Source organism: Elephas maximus, chromosome 12 (assembly GCF_024166365.1).
Source record: "Elephas maximus indicus isolate mEleMax1 chromosome 12, mEleMax1 primary haplotype, whole genome shotgun sequence".
NCBI lineage: Eukaryota > Metazoa > Chordata > Mammalia > Proboscidea > Elephantidae > Elephas > Elephas maximus.
In genome coordinates, this window is record NC_064830.1 from 43157537 (window position 1) to 43180743 (window position 23207).

Here is a 23207-nt window from a genome sequence, read left to right on the forward strand (position 1 = left end):
CTCCTTTAATACAGCATAATGTTTACAACAGGCTTTCAGATAAAATTCTCATTAGATCTTAGTCACAAACCTGCAGGCAGCCAGGCCTGTGATTGTTACACCCATTTTTAAGGATGAGGCCACTGAGGTCCAGAGAGGTCTCTCACTGAGTCAGTGGCAGAGCCGAAACCAGATCTGGGCTCCCTTGCTCTGCTCTTTGCCCACTTTGAATTCTCCAGGGGGAACTAGGGCTCTCCCACATGTGAGGGTGGCTGAGGCTGAGGCAAGCCTGCTGTTGCTGCTGTGTGATGTTGGGCTCACAGCTCTGTCCCTGGGCAGCTGAGCCCCCACCCTCCCCTTGCAGTGACGTCCCCCACAATGTCCCAGGGGCACTTGGAACACCTGCCTGCCCCCAAACATCTTGAAATTGCTTTACTGGAGACTCACCTTTCATTACATAGAACTTGTGGGGATAATTCACACTAAGGGGTAGATGGCTGATTGTATTGGAAAAAGATTCAGTTAACTTTTATTAAGAGCCTTTTGTGTGCCTGGCAGTGGACTCAGTCTTTTCACAAATGCTCCCTCATGCTTCAACAGTCCCACAACAGTCCAGGGAGTTTTGGAATGGGAGCCAGAGTTCATGGGTCTTAGTCCCAGCCCAGTTCAGACTTGCTGTATGACCTTGGGTCTTCTCTCTGGGTCTCAGTTTCCCTATCTGCTCAAGGAGGGAGGTGGCCAAGAGGATCTCTAACCATACAGCTCTAACCTGTAGCCCTGGGCTCTCGGGAGTCAAGAATAGGGCTGGAAGGCAGTGGGGAGGGAAGAAGAGGCCCAAGAGAGAGGAAGGGATGCTGGGTCATGGGGGGCAATTTTCCAGACCAAAACCAGAGCTAGTATGTTCCTGGGACTAAAAGGACAAACTACTTGAAACTGGAACTAGGAGGGGAAATAGAGCCTGGGTGTTTGGCCACACCAGAGCAAGACAAATAGGCTTCCTTATTTCTCAGGGGCCCCAGCAGTCCCTGACTCAGTTTACCCCCAGCCAGCTATTAGGGTACACACATCTCTTTATAGAGACACACAGGGATCCTGGGGCTGAGGCCTCTCACCCAGGGTGTGGCAGGGAGGGCCTGTCTTGGGCCCTGAGGTGGCCACTGGCTCTGCCAGGGGTCACTTAGTTGCCTGACCACCCATGATCTTAGGCAAAGTGTGTCATCCTCCTCACGCTCCATGCTCCTGGGTGGGAGGGAAGGTCCCTCAAGCCCTGACTCAGCAGATTTCCAGGGTCCAGTGGCTGAGGTAACCCCAAGCAGGGCCCACGGGGTTGCTCTGTCCATACTTTTTCGACCATAACAAATCATCTCTGAGTTTCCAGAGCAAGTTTCTTCAGGAACCTCAGGCGTCTTCCTTCTGAAGTTCTAGTTCTCCCAGTTCCTCTGGCGTTGGTCAGACCAGGATCTCCTCTTGGTTCTCAAATGATTTTGGTGGCATGACCGGTTTTTCACTGCTATACCCACCCACTCCCATTCCCCTCCTTTTGGGCTTGAGACAAGAGAGAAGCAGGGCCAGGTGGGGAACAAAGAGCCTAAAGGGATATTCTCCTTCAAGTAAAATCAGTATATGATATCCAAAGGATGCATAAATCTATTTTTCAACCCAGATTTCTGGGGCCTTTGTGAGGAGGCTGTTGTCCTGGTCAGAAATTGAACATTGTGCCTGGCACATAGTACCCACCACTACCCACTGCCATCGAGTTGATTCCAGCTCATAGCGACCTTATAGGTCTGAGTAGAACTGCCCCATAGAGTTTCCAAGGAGCGCCTGGTGGATTCGAACTGCCGACCCTTTGGTTAGCGGCCATAATACTTAACCACTACGCCACCAGGGTTGCTCACTAAAATAAGATCTCCTCTTCCCTGCACTCTCCCCTTCCCACACTGCCCCATAGCAGGGAGGGGTGGGGTTCCCAGAGAGCACCTGGACTTCCAAGGGCCTGAGGTCAGGCACAGTAGCAGGCCTGTGAGGAGCAGACACCAGGCTGTCGTCCAGCCATCCCAGACAGTCCAAGAGCCACTTCTGGGCCCCCCCTTCCAGAACAAACCCTCCCTCTCCCCAGGAGAGGTCAAGCAGCACCTGAGGGTTGCTCTACAAGAGCCTTTCCTGAGGGCCTCTCAGAGACACAAGGGGGGAATCCACCTTGAGCCAAGCAGAAGTCTTCAGGGTTGTCAGCCAACCCTCCTCTGACCTCCTTTCAAATTAGGAATCACGTTTATTACAGTTCCGAGAGGGGACTGAAGGGTCCTGTCAGGCCCATTCAGGGAGGGAGGAACTGAAGATGCCTTGGGACCTCAGGGGTCCAGGTGCAGTGCAGAAGTCTGGGTCATCCTGGAGTCTCCGGGCCACTGGCTAGGCCAGCCCCATAGCCCCTGCCAGACTCACTGGGGATAGGGACTAAGGGAAGGGGCACCCCCCACCCATCTATTTTCCTTAAAGGAGATTGTGCCCAAAGGAGATGCTGTTGAAGAATTTAAAACGAAGCATGTAAAAGTGACCATTGTGTCACTTTTCTAAGCCATTTTTCCTAATCAAATCCATTCTTTTCAAGTAGGGATAATTTACCGCACAAACCAGGTGGAAATAGTCGGTCATTTAAGTAAACAGGCTAAAAACTCCTGTTGACAGCTCCTCAGAGACGCCACCTGAATGACCCCACAGAGGCCCTCTATGTGGTCTGAGTGGGTGCCAGGGCGGAGGAGATGAGGCCTGCCAGGTGGGCTCCTGCCTGGGCAGAGGACCCTCCCAGCAGGTGACACATTGGCACTCATCATCCTCCAGGTGGCGCTGGGCTGGGGCTGAATATGATGCTTGTCACTCATGTGAAGGGGGCGGGGTATTGGATATGCTGACTTCTGATTGGTTGATCTCAGGTTCACCTTTTTCACGCTGATGGGCCTTGGGGTAGGAGGACCCAGTCAAGAGTGTGAGCTCCCAGAGAGGCAATGGGGGCAGGGACACGGACACGTTTTAAGGGCGAGGAACTGAATCACCTGAGAGAACATTTGTGGAGTATCTCCTGGGTGCGTTCACTCCTCCAAAACAACCCTAAAATCACGTTATTTTATTATTTTCAATAAAGGCAGGTGGTTAAGGCTATCATCAACTGAGTTTCAATTTTTCATATCTTCAAAAGATGCCTGTTATAAATTTACATGTCAGGAAAAATTCTTAGTGGGACCTACTTATGATACATCATTTATTCGTAAGTGAGCTAGGGTCGGCCAGTCAGCCAGACCTTCCTTTTTCATGTCTGCTTAGCCTTGGAATGTTGTTATGTGTACTATCAATATAATTGCATTTGTGGGCGTATTTTGTTTGCACATTTGGCAGCTGTTTGTTAAGCTTTCACTATCTGCCAGGCGTGCTGGCTTTTGGGGATCCTGCCCTTGAGGAGCTCACAGACAAGTGAGAGACAGACATGCATCATGAAATGACACACGTGTAAGATGTTAAAGCTTCGTAGGGACACAAAGGAGAAGTGGCTGGTGCCCTGAGGGCCAAGGGCAGCACTTGAGGAAGTGTTCTACAGAGTGTGGCAACAGGGCAGCCACTTCCCCAAAGAGCACTTCACTGAAGTAAACTTGTGAAGGTGTGGAAGCCAGGAGAGGAGCAGAAGGACAGGTGAGGTGGTTTGGGGGACACCCTGGGCTGCCACAGGGGGCTGCCAGGCCCCTGTCCAGCTGGTGTGGAGCAAAGCACCTGGAGAGTATGACTTCCTGAATACCCTTTTCTTGCTCCAGATAGAAAGTCGTGTTCTGAAATGGTGTAAGACACTTGGTCACTAGAGAAAGTGGCCAAAGAAAGGCTGGCAAAAAACAAAACAAAAATGTGTGAAAGACCTGGAGTCCAGAGCACAGGTATGGAGTAGAGAAGGAAGGAGAAAGAAAACACGGCAGGAAGGCGGTGGTGGGAGTCTGGCTTAGCTGCTTGGAGGGGCTGGCCCAGGTCGGGGGAATGGTGAGGGATGGAGGCATGGCTAGACCAACACCCTGAGGGCAGCATGATAAACTTCTGACACAGAGTTTGTCCTCAACTGGAGGTCTACCAGATGGAGTTCCTGTGAAGAATTGTGTTTTTCCCTTGGTTAGTCTAAAAAGTTGCCTGTTACGGCACAGTAGGGCAGAGACAGAATGTAGAGGAGTCAGCACTCCTGCCGTCTCTCGCTCACTAAACCCTCACCGTGCTTCACCCCCCAACCCCAGAGCATTTAGCACCTCTTGACATTACACTGGAAACCCTGGTGGCATAGTGGTTAAGTGCTATGACTGCTAACCAAAAGGTCGGCAGTTTGAATCTGCCAGACGCTCCTTGGAAACTCTATGGGGCACTTCTACTCTGCCTTATAGGGTTGCTATGAGTCGGACGACTCGATGGCAGTGGGTTTGTTTTTTTAGTGGGACATTAAACATGGAAACCCTGGTGGCATAGTGGTTAAGTGCTATAGCTGCTAACCAAAATGTCTGCAGTTCGAATCCACCAGGCGCTCCTTGGAAACTCCATGGGCAGTTCTACTCTGCCCTATAGGGTTGCTGTGAGTCAGGATCCACTAGAGAGCAAACGGTTTGGCTTTTTTGGTTTTGGATATTAAGGATGTATGTTTATTGTCAGTCTCCTGGGGAACGTGTAAGCTTCCTGAGGCAGGGACCTTGTCTTATTCTTTTCTGTAATCCAAGGGCCAAGAATCTACTGGACACAAGAACACAATAAATATTTGTTAAATGAATGAAAAAAGCAGATTCTTTTTGGTCTATAAAGAAACTCCCCTCAGTGTTAGGTGCAGAGGGCACAGACCCCAGTGTCCTGGGAGAACGAGCCATCTTTTTGAGAGGCCCTACCCTTGGGAGAAATGTGTGAAGAGGACTTGTGTTTCAGAAACTTGAGAAAACCACTCCCCCACCGTGAGAGGAGTTAGTCCTCAGGGAGGGTGTGAGTGTCCTTGGGGTGAGGAGTGGCCTGTGAAGTCACTTGTCCTGTCCTGGCCCTTTCGTGGCACTCCTGAATCAGTTCCCCAGCCCCAAAAGTGGTCTGTCTGGGCGGTCAGGGCAGAGGTTTGGCTTGGCTCTCTGGATACCACCGTCTGGCCCCTGAAGGCATCCCTTCACTTGACGGTGCGCCCTGAGTCTGAGCCGCCCTTGTTGCCCCTGGGGACAGACACTCCATTGCTGGGCAACTCTGACCATTGGCCTTGGCTATTGCACTCACGCCCGGGCAGCACCAGGGCTCCAGGTCCCAAATCGCTGCAGCCTCCTGCCTCTCAATCCCGGAAGGGCCTGGCCTATGTGGCTTGAGTGACCTTCCTGAGGGTGGGGGTCTGAAGGAGCAGGCAGCCTGAGGGAGGCACCATTCTCCCTGGGAGACCAGCAGAGGCAAGGGAAGAGCAGATCCCCCCACCTGCAGTGGGAAGTGCATACTGCAGACACCTGGTATCAAAAGAAGGAAGGGAAGTAACATTTATGGTTCGTTTGCTTCGTGCTTCCATGTGTTTCACATATTTTAATATAATCTTCCCAGTCCCCGGGTGGTACAAACAGTTAATGTACTTGGCGCTGCTAACAGAAAGGTTGAAGGTTCGAGTTCACCTAGAAGTGACTCGGGAGAAAGGCCTGGTGATCTACATCTGAAAAATCAGCTATCGAAAGCCCTGTGGAGCACAATTCTACTCTGACACTTTAGGATCGCCATGAGTTGGAGTTGACTCAACCACATTTGGCTTTTTAAACATAGTTCTTAAAACAACTATGTAGGTTGGAGTTATCTTCATTTTATAGATGCAGGCAATAAGGCTGTGACCTGTCTGAGGTCAGACTCTAGAAAGGTGCAGATCAGGATTCAGACGCAGGTGGGTCTGCCCCCTACCCTGAGCCCATGCTCTTTCCACGGTATCCCTACAGCTGCCCAGGAAGACAGGCACTGGGGTGGGGAGCCTAGAGAAGGTCCCAAAGAGCAGGACCTCAGCCAGGCGTCTGAGAGAGAGGAAAGGAGGGCTGAGCCCTCACTGATGAGGACGCTGGGAGCAAAGACAGGGCAGAGGGGGGCCTGAATGAAGGGCAAGCAGGGTCCAGGCTCACAGGGGAAGGGAAGAGAAGGTTCCAAAGGATAAAGTTTGAACTTCCTAAGATGGGGAGTCACAGAAGGTTTTGACAAAGGAGAGACCAGCGTTTTAGCAATGTGGTCCTGGTGGCAACATCTGAGGGGCAATGGGGTGGCTGAGAGACTGGTAAAGTAGCCATGTAAATAACTGAGGCAGGAGGCGACAGATATGGGCCAGGTCTGGGGAGCCGTAGGGGAGCCTGGGGCAAGCTGAGGTGCACCTGCAGGACCAGATGACTTAGGGACAGTTGAGGGGCAGAGAGCAGGAGCCACACACTCAAATCTCTCCAGGAGCTGGGCAGCCACATGGCTGGATAGGTGAGCTGGAGACAGTGGTGGACAGGCGGCTCCAGGCCAAGGCAAGCAGGAGGCCAGAGGTTGGGAAGCTCAACAGACAGCAAGCTTAAGGCACGGACAACAGGCATTCTGCCTTTTCTAGGCAGCTGGGGTGGGTGGAAAGGCCTTCAGGTGGTAAGCAGGACCCAGGTTCAACGGTTGGCTCCCCTCTTCCTAGCCACGTGAGCCCGACCATGCAGATGAACAACACCGTGTCACCTTAAACCACACATTCATCAACGTCACCAAAAAGCAGCCTTTTACCCATTTTAGGTAGAAACAGTCCACACAATAATTAGCTTCTGATTTGAGGGTTCACCTCCAAGGCAGGGCACCACTGGGTCACTCTACGTGAGTCACTGTCACTCAGACATTCACTTGCTCACTCACTCTGTGCCCAGCTCTGTCTTCTAACTCCTTTCTCCATGTTGCCGGTTGATGGGTGTGTCTGGGAAGGTTTATAGCCCTTCCGGGTGTTTCTGAGGTCCCTGGGTGGCACAAGATGTTCGTGATCAGCTGGTAACCTAAAGGTTGGCGGTTTGAACCCATCCAGTGGCTTCATGGCAGGAAGTCCTGGCGATCTGCTTCCGTAAGGATTAGAGCCAAGAAAACCCTGTGGGACAGCTCTACCCTGTCACGTGAAGACCCGTGCTCTTCATGGGCTGCCATGAATTGGAATTGACTCTAGGTGGGGGAATTTTTATCTTTTAATAAAAAGCAATAAAGTACTGTTATTATTTGCAAACCTTTTCAGACACCATCCCAGCATTCCATGAGTGTGGGTTAATGTGCAAAAATATAACATCTGTAATATATGTCTATATAAGAGGACACATCATCTGCACTTTAGCTATTTGTCTATAAACACTCAAGTCACAAGGAATCTTGGAGAAGACAGTATTACGTGTTAGGAGGGCTAAAGAAATGTCACCATCCCTGCCCTCACAGACCAGGCAGACAAGGCAAGCATATATTAAAAAGCTCCAAGTTCAAGGTCGAATGCAACTGAGTGCTGAACGAATGGGGAGACATGAGGTATAAATGCTTCATGGAAGAGGAGAGGCTGGGCTGGGTGGACGGTAACTTCATAACTGCACAACATTGAAAGGTCTTCTCCCCTCATACCCTTCCTCAGGTGCTTGTTTCTCTAAAACTGTCCTCCTTTCTCACTTGCAGCCCAGACAACCCTGGGTTGGCACTATCAGGCCCCCCTATCACTTTGCATGGCCCAAGGTCATGTCTTCCAGGAACACCACCATTTGGACTTACCTATGCAGATTTTAAATTGACCACTGATGAGCAAAACTGTGCAGTTCACATATAGATTGCGGGTGTGGGGCTTTTGCCCCTGGAGTTCCCCAAGCTTTGGGTGACTGAGGCAGAAGGCACAGTGACAGCTGGTATTGGGAGCAGCTGACTGGGACCAAGGGGACTGTGATTCAGCAGCAGGGTAAAGGGGGTGGAATTAGCATGCACTCCCACAAATCGGTGTTCCCAGAAATTTGGTTTCCTTAGCTCTTATTAAATGGGCTTGTTCTTCATTGCAAAGTTAGAGGGAAGCTCCCTGCGGGCTTCTTTCTGCCACTATTGCTGCTTAGCAGAAGCTCTCTCCGGCTGAGGCTTCAGAGGATGAAAAAATGCAAAATATGTTTCATGCTCGTGGTTGGCCCCAGAACAGCGGCCCGGGGACATGCAGGGCTGGTCAGGGAGAGAGTTGTTTTGTCTGAGCCTCTTCAGATGATTTTTAGCAGACTTGCCATGGGGGAATTGTGAGACCAGTATAGCCAGATATTCTAACTTTTCCAGAGAAGCTGTAAATCTGGACTTTTCTGTGAAATCTCTTGACATTTCCTCATATGAAACCTGCTTAAATGTTTTAAAAGACACCTCTTGGAGCAGACAAAGTGAGATCTTGGGCCACCCTTGGTTCTACCCTCCAAGTTAGGCTTCAAACAGCAAGCAGAGTCCATGTCCTTGGTCCAAATGTGAACCGCCCAGCCCCTGTGGACATGTGCTGCTCTGAGTGAACCTTTCCCAGAGAGCCAGGCTGGCAAACAAGACAGTTTGACAGGGGCAGGAGGTTTCAGCCTGGAGCGGGGCTGGGAAGTGAACCCTTGTCCTGCTCATCCTCTGCTCATACCTCCTGCAGTGCCAGGCCACCCTGTCTGGCCCGGCATCTGGAGTGGGTGAGGATGAGGCAGGCAAAGGGAGGGGAGGTGGATGCTTTCTCATTAAAAACACCAAATCAGTTGCTGCCGAGTTGACTCCAACTCATGGTGACCCCATGTGTGTCAGAGTAGAACTGTGCTCCACAGGGTTTTCAATGGCTGATTTTTTGGAAGTAGGTTGCCAGGCCTTTATTCTGAGATGCTTCTGGGTAGACTTGAACCTCCAGCCTTTCAGTTAGTAGCTGAGTGAGTTAACCATCTGCACTACGCAGGGGCTCCTTCTCATTAATTAGCCCACCCAATCCTGGGCCCGAGAAGGGGAGGAGGCAGAAATCATCCCAGGACCCTGGTTTGTGCTGCTGTTTCTGCGGCCCCAACTTTGGGGAGGTCCTGTTGGCTAGGTCCCGGGCAGCCCTGTGCACCCTGCTTTGCTCTTGTAACTTTTAAGGTGAATCTATGAAGAAATGTTTTTATTTGCTTCATGTATGTTTTAGCTTGAGTTGATTTTGTTTTGACACATTGGTTCAAAATAAGACTGACCCCCTGGAAAATTCTTGCTAAAGCCATTTATTCAGCTTCAGCTTGAGAGGTTTAACTGAACACAGCTGAGGCACACTGACATCGCCACAGGTTCCAGACTGAGAGAGACCTCGGAGGGGACAGGCAGGCTCGGCAAAGGGTGAGCATGGCTTCACAACAAGCAAGAGCCAGTGAAGGGAAGTCTTATATGAAGAGGAAGGTTCTACTTCAAATATAGTTCTTTTAGTATGTGCTTTTTAAAAACAAAGACATTGAAGGAACTGAACAGGCACGTTTAAGACAAGAGTAGGAAACAGTAAAAGAATTCACTGGCATTCCAGCCTTGGATAGACAGTGTGTGAGCAAGCGAAGGAGTAAGATCATGTAGTAAGAGACAGTGTATTTCTGTTATTTCATATGTTGATGTCACTCTCCTGCTGGGTGAACTCTCCTCCCCTCTCTGACTCCCTTAGCTGTATCTGTGTTGAGTAACTAATACGCATCACTTTGCATTACTGCCTCCTACCTCGGACTGGAGGCTCCTGACAGCAGCAGCAGCATCTTATACACAGTTGGTCTCCAGGACCTGGCGCTCGCTGTGTGGATGACAAATTAAGAACAGTTTCATTCTAATACATAATGCAATATGTACCAATTTACCCCTCTGATTTTGTAGGGAACTTGAAAGAAGCAGAGAGAGGAGGGGCTCCCCTGTGTGGCCAGGGTAGTTCAGGTCACTCAGCGGAAGACACACTTCTACGCGGCCCTCCCTCTGGGAGGATGAATATCACGAGTGGAGGGGCCTCACCATCCATGACTGGGAAGTCCTGGTAACTGGACAGAAGCATCGCTGTCAGCTAATGGGGATGCCTTGTGAGTGACTTAGGTAGGGAGGGTGGGCAGTTAATTGATTAAATGCTCCACTACTAGCTGAAAGGTTGGCAGTTCGAACTCACCCAGTGGTGCCTTGGAAAACAGGAAGGTCACAACCTTGAAAACCCTATATGGAGCAGTTCCACTCTGCACACGTGGGGTCTCCACGAGTCGGCACTGACTCAACGGCAACTACGACAACAACAGAGTGTTCCGGTATTTTCCTGTGAGGAAGAAGCATTCTTAAATGCCCTGTCCTAAGGCTCAGGGTGATCCTATGCAGTGGAACCAGTTCCCCAGATGCACGTTGACAGAAAGAAGGCTAGAAGGACCTGACAAACCCCTCCAGGAGCTCCGCCACCACCTCCCTGTGTGGGGCTGGATCATTTGCTTTCTTGGCCTCAGTTTCCTGGGTTATCAGGAAGTTCCTACACACTCTAAAGTTCTATGATTCTCTGACTTGCCCTTAACATTAACCCTCAAGTAGCAGTGGGAATGTCACAGACCTCCTTGGGGGAAAGAGTAAGTTCTTGTGGACCCCCGCCCCCCCTCCCCATAGTGCACAGCGGGGATTCTACAGACTGGGGGTATTGGTGGAGGCTGGCAAGTCTCTTTAGTGTGAGGCTTTGGTCAGGGCCAAGCATGACAAGTGAGATGGGTGATCCCTCAGAGGTGCAGGGCCCCCCAAAGACCTTTCAATCCTGCTCTGCAAAATCAAGGTGGAGGCTGAGGAGCCACAGACATGATTATGGGTCCATGTGAGCGGGGCCTCCAAAATGCCGAGCGCGCCTAGTGGAACACCACTGGCTTACCAGGTGGCTGGCAGTCCCTGCCTCTTCCTGTACTGCTTAATGAGATCATATAGATAACAATTTAAGGACAGTGCTGGGCACAGAAATGGCACTCAGTCAGTGTCCATTAGCCACAGAGGCAGTGCATCCCAGTGGCTAGGAGGGAGGCCCCTGGAGACAGCTTGCCTGGTTTCAAATCACTGCCACTTGCTACTGCTGGCCCTGGGTGAGTTACTTCTCCTGTTTCAGTTGCCTCACCTGTAGACGGGGAATGATGGTGCAATAGTGTTAACAGTACCTTTTAGGGATGTTGGGATTAAGTCGACGTGCTTACAACAGTGCTGGTGTGTGTACATGTCAATGTGTCAGCTAATGCTGTTGTCTCTACTTTCCCTTCTTGCTGGGTTTGGTTTCGTGGTGCCTGTAACTGGGAGAAGACACTCATTGTCTGTGGCAGGTACACGTTGTGTCTGCATGGGCTGGGGAGCATGGGGGTGGGGGGGGGAGGTGCCCAGAGGTGGGGGTGGCATTAGGAGTCAGAAACACTATCTTGGTTGTTTTAACATTAAAAGAAAAAAAAAAATCAGCAAGCCTGGGTGATAATTTCTCCATGGTGGTTTTCCAAGTAGGCAAACCAGGCTCCATGTAAGCCAAATGACTCAACAGTCCACTTCCCTCCTTGCTCCTACTCCCCAAAATTTGGATTCTTCTTCCCATCTCTTGAAACTATGCTGAAATGCTACCACTTTAGCAGTTTGGACACAGTAGCTCAAGCAGACAGAGGAGGCTCGTCACTTCCTCACTGTGTGATCTCAGGCAAGTTCCCAGCCCTCTCTGGGCCTTGCTCTGTGGACTGATAACACCTACACAGCAGCTGTTGACGATGACATGAAATGAGATACCATATGTAGCTCACCTCATGCACACAGTAGGCAATGAACAAATGCTTGTTCCCTTCCCTGTAGAGCGAAGCCCTCTTGAAGCAGCCCACCTGATTTGGTTTCCCAGTGATTTCCGCAATCCCTGATGTTCATGGATCCGACGGCACAGCTGCAATTTTACCTTGCTTTTACTCTGTTCTGGTATTTTCCTTACTGCTGGACTTTTCCTTCATTTTCTCTTCCCTCAATGTCTTCAACAGCTCTATTCACTGGCTTCTCAGGGTAGAGTTCCATTGCCTTCATTTGCCCCCTACAGTGCCTGGACCGTGCTCTCTAGGCACAGGGTGCTTGGGTAGACTGTGGCTCCCGAGCTTCAGAGCCCCCCAGGTCACTGTGGGAAGTGCATTCCTGTCCTGGGTGTGCTGAGTAGAAAGGCCTTTTGGAGGGGAGCCGTGTGTGTACAATATAGCTAGAGAATGACCTTGTCCAGGGAGCTCTCTACCCTTGAAAGAATATTCGAGAGAATAAAGACACAATCTACATCATAAAATGGGGGGCAGAGAAAGACCAGTTAGGAGCCAGCCTGAGCTGGGCTGGGGGGCAGGCCAGGGTAGGGGCCTGGGTAAACAGAAATGTTAAACAAGGGCCTCTCCCAGCTCCGCCCTAGCTTTAAACATCACAATTTGCAAAGTTTGGCCCCAGAGGCCTCCCAATGACCCCAATCTAATTCCTCGCAACTCCCCAGTGATGGCTCAAGGCAGGAAGATAAGCTAGACTCCTTGAACCAGACAATCCCCAGGGAAATTCCATCAACCCCCTGTGAGGGTGCAGCTGAGCGATGTAAAAGGGGCTAGGCACGGGTGAGCTGTGGAAGGAGGGACGGAGGCGGGGGGGGGGGGGGGGAGCTGGGGAGATAAGCCCACACCAGTGCACCTTCTGGGTGGAGGAGGTAGCCAGTGGGGCCAGGCCTGCGTCTGGGGCAGTGGCTGTGCTAGAGGTTAGGGACTCCAGGGAAGGCCAAATGCAGCACTGCCCCAGCCCTTGCTAATTGGGACCCTGGGTAGAAAGCCAGTGGGGATGTAATGAGGGTAAACTCCGGAGCTAATGAGCTGTGGCAACAACAGGACAAAGGAAATTAATTACCACAAGCCCAGGGCTCAGGACTGAGGAGAAGCCACCCCAACCTGCCTCCCTCAGCTTTTCACCTCCTTCCTTGTCTTTCCCGGGTCTAGTCCAGTAGACTAGCAGTATCCAAGTGTCAAGTGTTTCCTTCCTCACCTCGAGCTCTGCCTCTCTGCCCCATTCCTTTTCTTTCTCTTCCTATCCCCAGTTCTTCAGCCCACGTCACTCACTTCACCTGCTGTCCTCTGTATTCCACGTTTCTTTGTTCTCATCCTCTGGGGAGAGTGGGAAGAGGGGGCCTCTGGGATAGGCTGGGTGGCAAAGGGTGAACCCAAGATGGTTGCCTAGGCAATGATGAAAGTGGTGCAAACATCAATCAGCAGTCAACAGAAAAAGAGGAATCTCCAGAGCAGGACACTGGGGTCCCACCCATGCTTGGAGACCTTATTTCCCCACCCCCACCCCGGAATCCTCCGCTGACTCTCCTCCCGAGGAGCTGGTCTAGGAGGAGGCTCAAGTTGTCTCTGCAGATGCTCCCCAACAGGCTTCATCATAGCCAATGTCTGGGCCTGGCTCCTGCCCTGCCACCTGCCTCCCCAGCTCTTTACTTGCTTTCTACAAGGCTCCTTCTCAGAGGCACAGTCCTTCTTCCAAAAGGCCAACCCTACTCGGGTGAGCCCAAAAGAGATAATACCAGGAAGGCCAAGGGGCCAAGGGAGCAGGGCCCATCACCCAGGCACAGTTCTTGGGGCAGTTTATGAGCTGGCAAACAAGACATCACCCCCAGCCCCATTGCTACCCAGTGACTACATTTTTGTGGAGAAGGGAGAGGGAGTCATAGGGCCTGCTTTCAGAGGGAGTATGGAGATTGGGGCCCCTAAGTGACCACCAGACCTGGATTCTGAGGAGCTATGGAAAGGACTTTTGGAGGCTTTGAACAAAGGATCCAGCGTGAATTCTTTCTCAATTAGAGTACGGGTACCTGGTGTGCACGGACGTCCCCTCTGGTGGGGAGGGATAAAGACTAAGTGACTAAGGTCTTGGGAGCAGACCATGGTGGTGGAGGCAGCATGGCCCATGAGCTGGGACCTGAATAAAAAGCCCAGTGTGCACAGGTGCCCACCCAGCCACAAGAGTCATGTTCTGAGTCCAAGGCTTTGCTCTCCCCTGGGGGAGTATATGTTCTCCTTGGGGAATACTGTAGCACCCACGGCCTACACCTCACTGTTGTGTGTGTGCTGAGGTCCCACTATGCTGGTTACCAAGAGTGGGTGGGGTGTGTCTGCTCAGACAGGGTTCAGGCCTATGAACTCCCAATTAGAAGGTGTGGCAATGGCTATATGTCTACATTCTAACAGATTTTTCTGTTACTTGGTTGCGGACTCTGGCTGGGACAGACTTAAAATCTGGGTATAGCTGACTCAGAATTATAATTAACTCCTCATTAGTTGGCAGAGTGCCTGGACCCCCGGGGGCTATAGTCTCTGTATATTAGCCAGGATCCTTAAACTCACCTCTTGGTTTCTTAGGCCCCCCCCACACTGCCCATCTCCTCTTTCACTCATAAGCCCCAAATCCAATAATTCTGAGTGACCAGAACAGACTCTGGGTAGTGACCAGTTCCTTTTCCTCCCGAGTGGCCTCACTTTGACTTGATCTCATTATCCTGAGTCTGAGGAGGTTCGGAGGGCAGTTCAGCTTCTCCGAACCCATCCCCTCACTCTAGTTATGAACTCAGACTAGGTTATTTCAATCTCAAACTCTAAGGCCCTTCCGTGAGGCCTGAAGATGGAGGAAGGGACCGGGTGCCCTTTCTGAACGAATGACAGCCTCAACTCTAGACTCCATGTCCCTTCTTACTTTCCACCTTTAGCAGTGCTGGGCTTCATTTACTTCAGAAGTATCAGGATGATGAGCTGGTGTCTGCTACTTCAAAGGCCCTCCTCTGCCTCCCTAACAGGTTCTAGTTTTCCTTATGGTCTCCCTTGGGGATTCCAAATTCTCAAAATGAAGCACTAGTAATCATCTCTCTAGTAATCATTTTCTCTCTTAGATGAATAATACCCATGAAGTTGGAGCTTCAGGTAGGCTTCACCAGCGCAGGTAAAGAAATGGAGACTCAAATAGGTCATGGGACTTTCTCAGACTTCCACAGCTGGGCGGGGATGAAGTGCTGGGAGTGGACTTGAATGTCATGAGGAACTCAGCAGACTTCCTCCTAAAGATTCTGAGCCAGAGACAGTGGTTCCAAGAGCTGGGGCCTGAATATTGTTTAGTGTGCAATATGTTTGTATTTTGGGGGAAAACATCTTGGTCCACAAGCTCCAAACTGTGGGGGCTGGGGGCCTGCAACACTGCCCTTACCCATTACCCTCTCCTGATGCAGGCAGGCCATAGCACCACCCACTCACCACTAGGCATCCATGATGCTTGGTCCTCAGTAAGTTAAAGGCCCTGCATGTGATGCTGACCACCACCGCCTTCACAGTCTAGGGGAAAGGTGTGTTTTTATTGATTGTTGGGACCAAAAACAAATTCAGTCCAGGGATCCCCAGTCCCAGCACCAGCTTTCAGGGCCCTTGGGCATGAACTGCGTCTTTAGGGGCCCTAGTTTTCTTCCTCTAGAATAGATAACTGACTCTGGCCTTCCTCCACCTGACTGGTGATGGCTTCTTTTCACTGATTTGGTTGATTTTTTCCCTTGTCATAAATGTGTCATACAGTGATTCTCAAAGTGTGGTGTCCAGACTAACAGCATCAGCATCACTTGGGAGCTTGTTAGAAATCCAAGTTCTCCGACCTACGGAATCAGAAACAGAGAGGCGGGACCCAGGAGTCCCTCCAGAGGATTCTGATGCAATGATGAAATATAAGAGCCACTAGTATATTACCACCTAACAGTCCCATGTAGGAAACTTCACTCAGCTTTCTGACCCACAGAGAGAGCCTGCCCATCTGCATATGGTTTGCAGGTACAGAAGATCTTCCCAAGGAAGACAGGCTACCTGCCTCTCACACTTAAGTCATCTGGTCCCTGACAGTGGAGAGGCTGGAGAGGGCTAGCTTTGGAAGCCACTGAATGGCTCTTCATAAGCCCTTTTCTTCCAAAAGGTACAGCAGGAATTTAGATGGCTCTGGGCATTGCCATAGCAACTGTACCTTCCTGAAGCTGTCACAGACTATACAGGAGCAGGGAGTAAGCAATGCAGAAGGGGAGAGATTCTGCTAATGGGTAACACACAACCAGCAGAAGATGGGCTGTGAAAACAGATGGAGCTGCCGGATGGCTGGAATTTACTGACCTGAGCTTGGTGGAGCCAATGCTTCTTCAAGACCCAGGAGTCTTCACTGCCACAAAATGGCACAACTCAGGCTATGGCTCTGCATGGCAGTCTGACTCACCCAGGGGCCCCTGGAATGCTGACAGTATAGGTCTGTCTCTCAAAAGAGTCTCTACCTTGGCTGAAATTAGGCTCCTAAATGATCACACAGCTATTAAGAAGGAAGTGCTAGGCCCAGAGGGTGGTCTATGGCTCTGCTTATAGGGGCTTCCGCAATAAATTCCGGGGGTCCACTCTAGGATGGCTGCCTGTGTTCCAGGTCAGGGTAAAAGAAAGGGAGGCAGCTTCCAACTTCTGATATGGACCTGGGTCCTAAAGCAGGTGCCAATAAGTCACAAGGCATCTCAGAGGCCTCAGGTAGTAGTGGGTAACCTAGCTTTCAAAGTAATCAACTGTCAACAAAAACTTACATACAAATGGAAAACACCATGTGCCATAAAGCTGGCATTATAGTTGACCCAGTGCCCTTTCCACTCCCCTTATCCTTACCCTCCTAATAGCAGTTGTTGTCCAGTTGATTCTGACTCATGGTGATGCCACTTGTGCAGAGTAGAACTGCATTCCATGGGGTTTTCAAGGCTATGACCTTTCAGTTCGTAGCCTAGAGCTTAACCGTTGGTGCCACCCAGGGACTCTTCATTATCCTCCAGGTGTTGGTAGATAGTGAGAAGCCAGGAGTTCTGCACCTCTCCTGGTTGGAGAAGTTAAGGCTTCTCCTTGCAAAGCCAAGTAGAGAGCAAGAGAACCTGATGAAAGGAGGCTAGCTCTGCAAGGTGGGGTGGCCTCCCAGCGTGTGGAGCGGACACCCACAGGGCCTGGGAGACATTGCCGTATGCTCCAAGTGGAGCACCTGACTGCTGTGGGGCCCACTGGTGCTTTTATGTCCTTGGCTGTTTCTGCTCTGCAAGAAGCAAGCTGTTCATGTGAGGAATCGGGAACTGGCTTTGTGCCCTGTCCTCAGGGGACAGAGGAAAGTGTGAGAAGTCAGGGTGGTGGTGGGAAGCACTGTTTCCTGAGTCTGTGTGAACTCCTTTTCACTGATTTTTTCTTTTACCAGAGCACCTGCTGGCTCCCTAGGTCCTTAGCTCATTGCCTGGTCACATGTGTGGGCTGGGGGTTTTCTCCTGAGCCTTGGAGGGTAAGCATTCTTTTTTACAACTGAGGGGAAACCAGCTCCTCCTCTCCATTTTCCTTCTTGTCTTCACAGCTGGGGCAACCCAAGCTGCACCTGCCCCTGATACCTAGTACGGTCACGCATTGCTTAACGTCCACAATACACTCTGTGAAATAGGATGTTAGGTGATTTGAATGTTGTGTGAACACCGTTATCATACACAGGCAGTCCTGAGGTTATGAATGTCCGAACAACCCGTAGTTATGATCCAACCCCCCCAGAGCCTATTATACTAAAAATTTGAGGTATATACAATGGTTTATAATAACAAATGGACGCTACTTTGCGATGTGCATCAAAACATTATTAGTGTATTATTATGTTAAGATGTTTTAGTGTATCTGGAAGTGTTTCTTAAATGTGTCCCATGTGGGAAGCTGTTGTGTTTGCTACATCTTTACCTCCTGTTCTTCGACTGGGATTTCTAAACTCTATTATAACCTTATGGGACCACAAATGTATATGTGGTTGGATGTTGCCTGAACGGACGTTATGCAGCATATGACTGTACTTATGACACAGAGGCAACACCAGACGTGCTGAGGACCTGGGCCTGACCAGCACAGGTACTTCTACAACACATGCCTGGGCCTTTTAGGAATGGGGAGGAATGGGGGGAAGAGGAGACAAATGGAGGGGGCAAGTTAGAAACAGTTAACACCGGCCCCTTCTGTTCCACCCTTACTGCTCCTTTACTAGGTTTCCTGGGTAGAGCCCACTGGCTCTGCACAGATCTCCTCCAGCAGTAGCCAGGGGTCTGCAGAGTTGGGGAAGGGGGATGCTGAGAGCCAGCTGTGGGGCCTCTCACTTCATTCCAGTCATTGCCCTTTATAAATATTTATAGCAGTTCTTCTACTAAAAATAACATCCTGGAGCCCAGGGAGGAGAAAAAATAAATGAAAATCACAGAGAATTGGAATTCTCACGTGTGCCAGAGGGTAGTGGGACCCTCAGAAGGGAAGAGGATGCTTTGGAAGAGGCCCCCGGGGATCAGTGCTCCCTCTGGCGGTCACGGGCCAGTGCTTCCTGCCTGCCTGCCTGCCGAGCCCCTTGTGTGGCTGTACAGAATCCTCTCACTGCCGCCGGAGGCTCTGACTGGGCGCAGTGCTAAGCTCGCGGCTCCCCCTTCTCTCCGAGGCTGCAGAGCAGCAGCATCAAACGGGGCGGAAGCCCAACTAGTGTGAGAGAAAGGAAGGAGGCTATTTTTAGCACTGTGGCCAGGGTGTGAATGTCTATAGAACTGAGCAAGGCCTGAAGGTTTCTTTGCACGACAGACAGAAGAAAACTTGTTGGTTTTTAAAGGTCAAAGGTAGGGAGGAAACTTGTGCCCCCCCACCCCAGGATCACCCCGCATGCTGGCAGAATGCCAGAAAGAAATCCAAGGAAGACACGAGAGGAGCACTTTTTCTTTTCTTTTCAACCTCCTGGTAAATTCCTTGTTGGAGTGATGAGACCATGCCCTGAGGGGAGTGGATGACGCTAGTACATGCAGGAAGGTGAGAGGGGAAGGCCCACCAGCTGCGGCCTCGGGCAGCCCCTCCCCGCTTCCCACCGGTGTTGGCTCCCCTCTCCCTGGCGGTGGAGTGACGTCTGGCAGCCTGCAAGCCTGGTCCAGGTGTGCAGCAGAAAGATGGATAGGAATGCGCCTCTGGGGGAGACCATGCCTTCGTCATGTCGGAGCCAGCTTGCTCCATGTCCTCTGCCTGTGCAGGACAGACTCACCGTTAGTCACAGGCACGGCCGGGGGTTTCTGAGGAAACGCTGCTAAGATCTGTAGTGGATAAAACAATCTTCAGGGCTGGGCCCGTTGGGGTGCTCCCCAGCTGGAGAGGCTTGGGAAAATGCAAGGTGCTAACAATACTTGGGCCCCTTCTTAGCGAAAGGGGCATTATAATTTCTGGTGATGGGGATCATGGGTCGGGAAGTGTTTCCATGGAACGTGGCGGTTTCCTGGGAAGAGCTGCGGCTGAGAAGGAGACAGGAAGTAGATGTGTCTGTAGACACCGAGTGAAGGGGAAGAACGGCTCGGCCTCATGCTGCAAGCCGGGAGAACTCGAGGGTCCCTGAATCTGAGTCATCCTGAGTTTCTATGCTTCTCATCTGACTCTACTGTTGGGGAGTTTCTCCTAATTCCTGATACGGGTAAAGCGGACGGGGTTGAGAAGCAGGAGCTCGGCCTCTGATTCTAGCTCTGCCACCAAGCTCCTGGGTCGGGCCTTGGTTTCTTTCCTCCTCCGCACAAAAAGCGGGTAGGCCAGATGGCTCCAACAAGCCTTTCCTTACACAGCAGTTCCTCTCCGTCCCAGGAGAGGGGTTCTGGCAGGCTCCCGAAGGTGAGTCAGTTCCTCATTTCCCTGGCTGGCTGCAGAGGCTTGGCTTGGGAGGGGCGGGGGCAGTGAGGTTGCTGCGGGGAGGGCCTTGCTTGAAGGTGCACAGTAAGTTTTAAGTAACAGCCTCTCCAGGCCCCTGAGGCAGCGAGAGAATTTCTGTTGCCCGGGTACAGCCCAGCCGGCAGGGGCAGATTATCCAATAGGCAAGGTAAGCATGGTGCTCACCTTGCTTACCAGATCACCTGTAGTCAACAATTTCATATTTTTTCCACCACATAAAAGAGTCTGTTTCTAGGTATGGCTGGCATCTGTCTCTCTCCCAACCCCACAGCACCTTCCTACAGAATCAAAATCTCTTCAAATTTAATTCCTGACAGGAACAGATTACAGTCAGCAAGGTAGGCACAGGCCTCCTTGTGCTTACTTCCTGATCTGTAGTGAACAATTTTACGGGTTCTGAAACCCATGTGAAATTGTTCATTACAGATCAGGAAGTAAGCACAAGTACGCCCTTGCTTATGGGTAATCCGCCCTGAGTCAGGCAGGCTGGGGGCTGGGACTGCAGATGAGGCCCCAGGGCTGAGCACTACGGAGCCCTTAGAGGACAGACAAGGGAGGGGGACTGAGGGGCCTGCGGCTGTTCTAGGAGAAGACTGCCTGGGTGGCCCTAAGAAAGCTCATTTCTGGCTCGTGGGGGCTGCGGCCCTGGCTCTTCTGCCCTGACACCTGTAACTGAGGAAATTGCCTGAACTTAAAAAAAGAAGTAGGAGGTGAGGACAGGGGAGAAAAGGCTAAAAATAAAGAACAATCTCATGGTTGCACCAAAGGAATTTATACTTGAAAAAAAACCCTCTGAACTGATTGTCCGATTTCTCTACTTTGTGCCTTCCGTTAGTGAGCATATTTAGAGGCTGCAATACCTGGGGCTGGCATTAGATGAGAGTTAAGATCTCGAGACGGAAAACTGTGGAAGATGAATCCCTAAGAGCAACGGGCGTTTGTCTGTGGGGATATCTGCATTTTATTAAATTTTTCCCAGGAAGTGAGAAGGTGCAGCTTGGCCCAGCACCCTGGGGGATGGCACAGTCCATTTGGAGCAGAGGGTGATCCTGTCAGGTACAGCAGCAAGCCACAGCTCTGGGTGACAGAATGCCAGGGCGTACCAGCTGTGGTTGGATGCCCTGGAAGAAACGGACTATGGCCATGGGAAAACAGGAGTGTGGGGGGCAAAGTCAGCCCCAGGAAGCAGGCAGCTCTCACTCTACCTCTGATACCCTTCGTACAGCCTGTGTTTCAGTCAGTAGTGTCTCATCTGCTAGCTCCATCCCGGCCCAGAGGACGTCAGGCCAAGGCTGAGGCCCAGGCTGTGTGCAGCATGCTACAAGACAGGCCGCGACAACAGGTCAAGGCAAGCATGCGGAGGGGCTGGGAGCAACGGGAAAACGTGTGGCTGGGCTCTTTAAAGAAAATCCAACTTGCATTCTGCCTGTTGGGATCACTCTGGCTTGGGAAATGTGACTGAAGAAAGACAGAAGGGAAGTGAGGGCCTTGAATGAGAAGGGAGAGTGGGCCGTGGGGAAGGGCAGAAGCACCGCAGGTACTCACCCATGCTTCCTCTTGCACAGGCTCCTCCGCTAACCTACGGCAGCACAGAAAGAAACAATACACAGGTCACCACCCTGGATCTCCTTTGAGGGTGCTCTTCTGACCAACCCACCCGGGGGGACCTCAGGCTTGCCCTGCCCATTGGCAGTAATGCGATGGTGGGGGCAAATCACAGCATCTACAAACAGCAACTGCAACTAACAGGAAATAGCCATATGGGGACAAATGCTTCCCAGGAGAAGGAAAAAATAATAATGAAAGGGAAACAAAGCCCCCTTAACTCTAGGGGCCAGTTACATCAGGGAGCAAAGCCCATCTGGTTTTGAAAGTGAACAAGGTGGGACCACATTAACCTTCGATGAGGGCAGTATTGCTTTCCTGCAGATGCCTTTGCCTGGGAATGCCAGCTCACGCTCTTGGCTTGATCTGGTATCTCCAACATTGCCTGGATCCTCCAAAGCCTCACCAAAGCCCACTGCTGTCAGTCTATGACACACACCAGGATCCTTTAAAGGTGCAAACTGAATTTACAAGCCCCCAACACTGTGGATGGCAGGTCTGGGAGAGGGTGAGGTTCTGAAGGACACAGCAGCATAAAATGAGGCTGTGGAGTAGCTGAGATAATTTGGGGGCAGTCATGTCAGTTGATGCTTTATCTATGTAGTCGTGTTCAGAAGTACTCCCAACTCAAGGCAAGGGGTGAGGGGGTGCAAAGTAGGAAGGGGACCCCAGTGGAGCAGAAGCATTCACCGGGATGCAGGCCAGGCAGGAAAGCCAGGGTAGAGGAGGGAGAGGCCTGAGGTAGGTATGAGTATGGCTGGAAAGCCCAGCTTGCTCCCGAGTCCTTCAAAAGCGCCTGTTTGACTCTCACTATTTTTGCTTTAAGGCGCCCTGATGGTGCAGTGGTTAAGTGCTCGGCTGGTATCCAAAAGGTCAGTGGTTCAAATTAATCAGCCACTCTGTGGGAGAAAGATGTGGTAGGTAGTCTGTGTCTGTAAAGATTATAGCCTTGAAGACTCTATGGGGCAGTTCTACTGTGTCCTATAGGGTCACTAAGAGTCGGAATTGACTTGACAGCAATCGATTTGGTTTGGTTTTTGCATTTAACAGATTACATTTGCTGGACAAGGTGATGCCTGAGTTGTGTGAATTTTATGTCAGCATGATTTCTTTCTTTCTCTCTAGTTAGTGCTGTGTCAGCCTATAGTAAAATCTCATGCCTAGATCATGGCAGAGAATCAAGAGGTCCATCCATAAAAGCACTTGATCTTATAACTATTCCCACGTAACAGGTGCATTTTAGTGGCAGGAACATAGCCTAGGACCTATACAACATTGTGAGTCAAATATTAAAAAAAACCCTACCCATCTGTTACCCCAACTCTTAATACTCTTCCCGTCAGGGATGGCACCTAAAAGCCAGGGAAATAAAAAGCCTGGCATTCTCACAAAAAGACTGCACATACACACAGACCCTGCTATGTGTATTAAAAACAAGATAAGGAGATACTAAGAGCAAGAGGGATAGAAAGACAGAAGAGATGTTGACAGGGCAACACAGGTGCAAAGACAGAGAGCCCCAGAGGCCACAAGGTATTGGGAAGGGAAGCCATACCCAATTCATATATAACATGAGGCCTATATAAGTCCTGAGCCAGGACTGAGGGCAAGGGTCCATAGTCAGGGCAAGACATATGGGGCTGAGCAGAGTCCTATGTTTGCCTCAGGGGACTGGAGGGAGACTAAGGGGAGGCCATGGGAAAAGCTATTGGGGAAGGGAGGGTATATGGGAAGAGAGGCCAAAGAAGCAGCTGTTATGTCTCTAGCCAAGAACATTCCACTTGAATGCCGGGATTTTGTTGGATTGTGTGTGTGTGTGCATGTGTTTGGGGCATGTGTTTACATAAGTGTAAATTTATCTCTCCGTATCACCCCTTT

The 23207-nt window shown here is 50.9% G+C and overlaps 1 protein-coding gene and 1 long non-coding RNA gene across 14 annotated transcripts in view; both read right to left on the reverse strand.

Moving 5' to 3' along the window:
• Positions 1 to 1481: 1481 nt before the first annotated feature.
• Positions 1482 to 18630, reverse strand: LOC126086893 (uncharacterized). The gene is made up of 3 exons (XR_007519620.1): positions 13050 to 18630; positions 10109 to 10249; positions 1482 to 9748 (listed from the first exon to the last, which is right to left on the reverse strand). It is a non-coding gene; the product is annotated as an uncharacterized LOC126086893 (long non-coding RNA).
• A 197-nt stretch (positions 18631 to 18827) lies between these two features.
• DTNB (dystrobrevin beta) overlaps positions 18828 to 23207 on the reverse strand; it is a 422608-nt gene continuing 418228 nt past the window's right edge. For 11 of the 13 annotated variants that reach the window (XM_049903708.1, XM_049903702.1, XM_049903705.1 and 8 more), the window contains 2 exons: positions 21270 to 21303; positions 18828 to 19037 (listed from right to left, as the gene is read on the reverse strand). In XM_049903708.1, the coding sequence (XP_049759665.1) occupies positions 21299 to 21303 (5 nt within the window). In that variant the 3' untranslated portion in view covers positions 18828 to 19037; positions 21270 to 21298. Of the gene's footprint in view, positions 19106 to 21269; positions 21304 to 23207 lie in introns of all 13 variants that reach the window. The other 2 variants (XM_049903704.1, XM_049903698.1) reach the window with 1 other exon arrangement.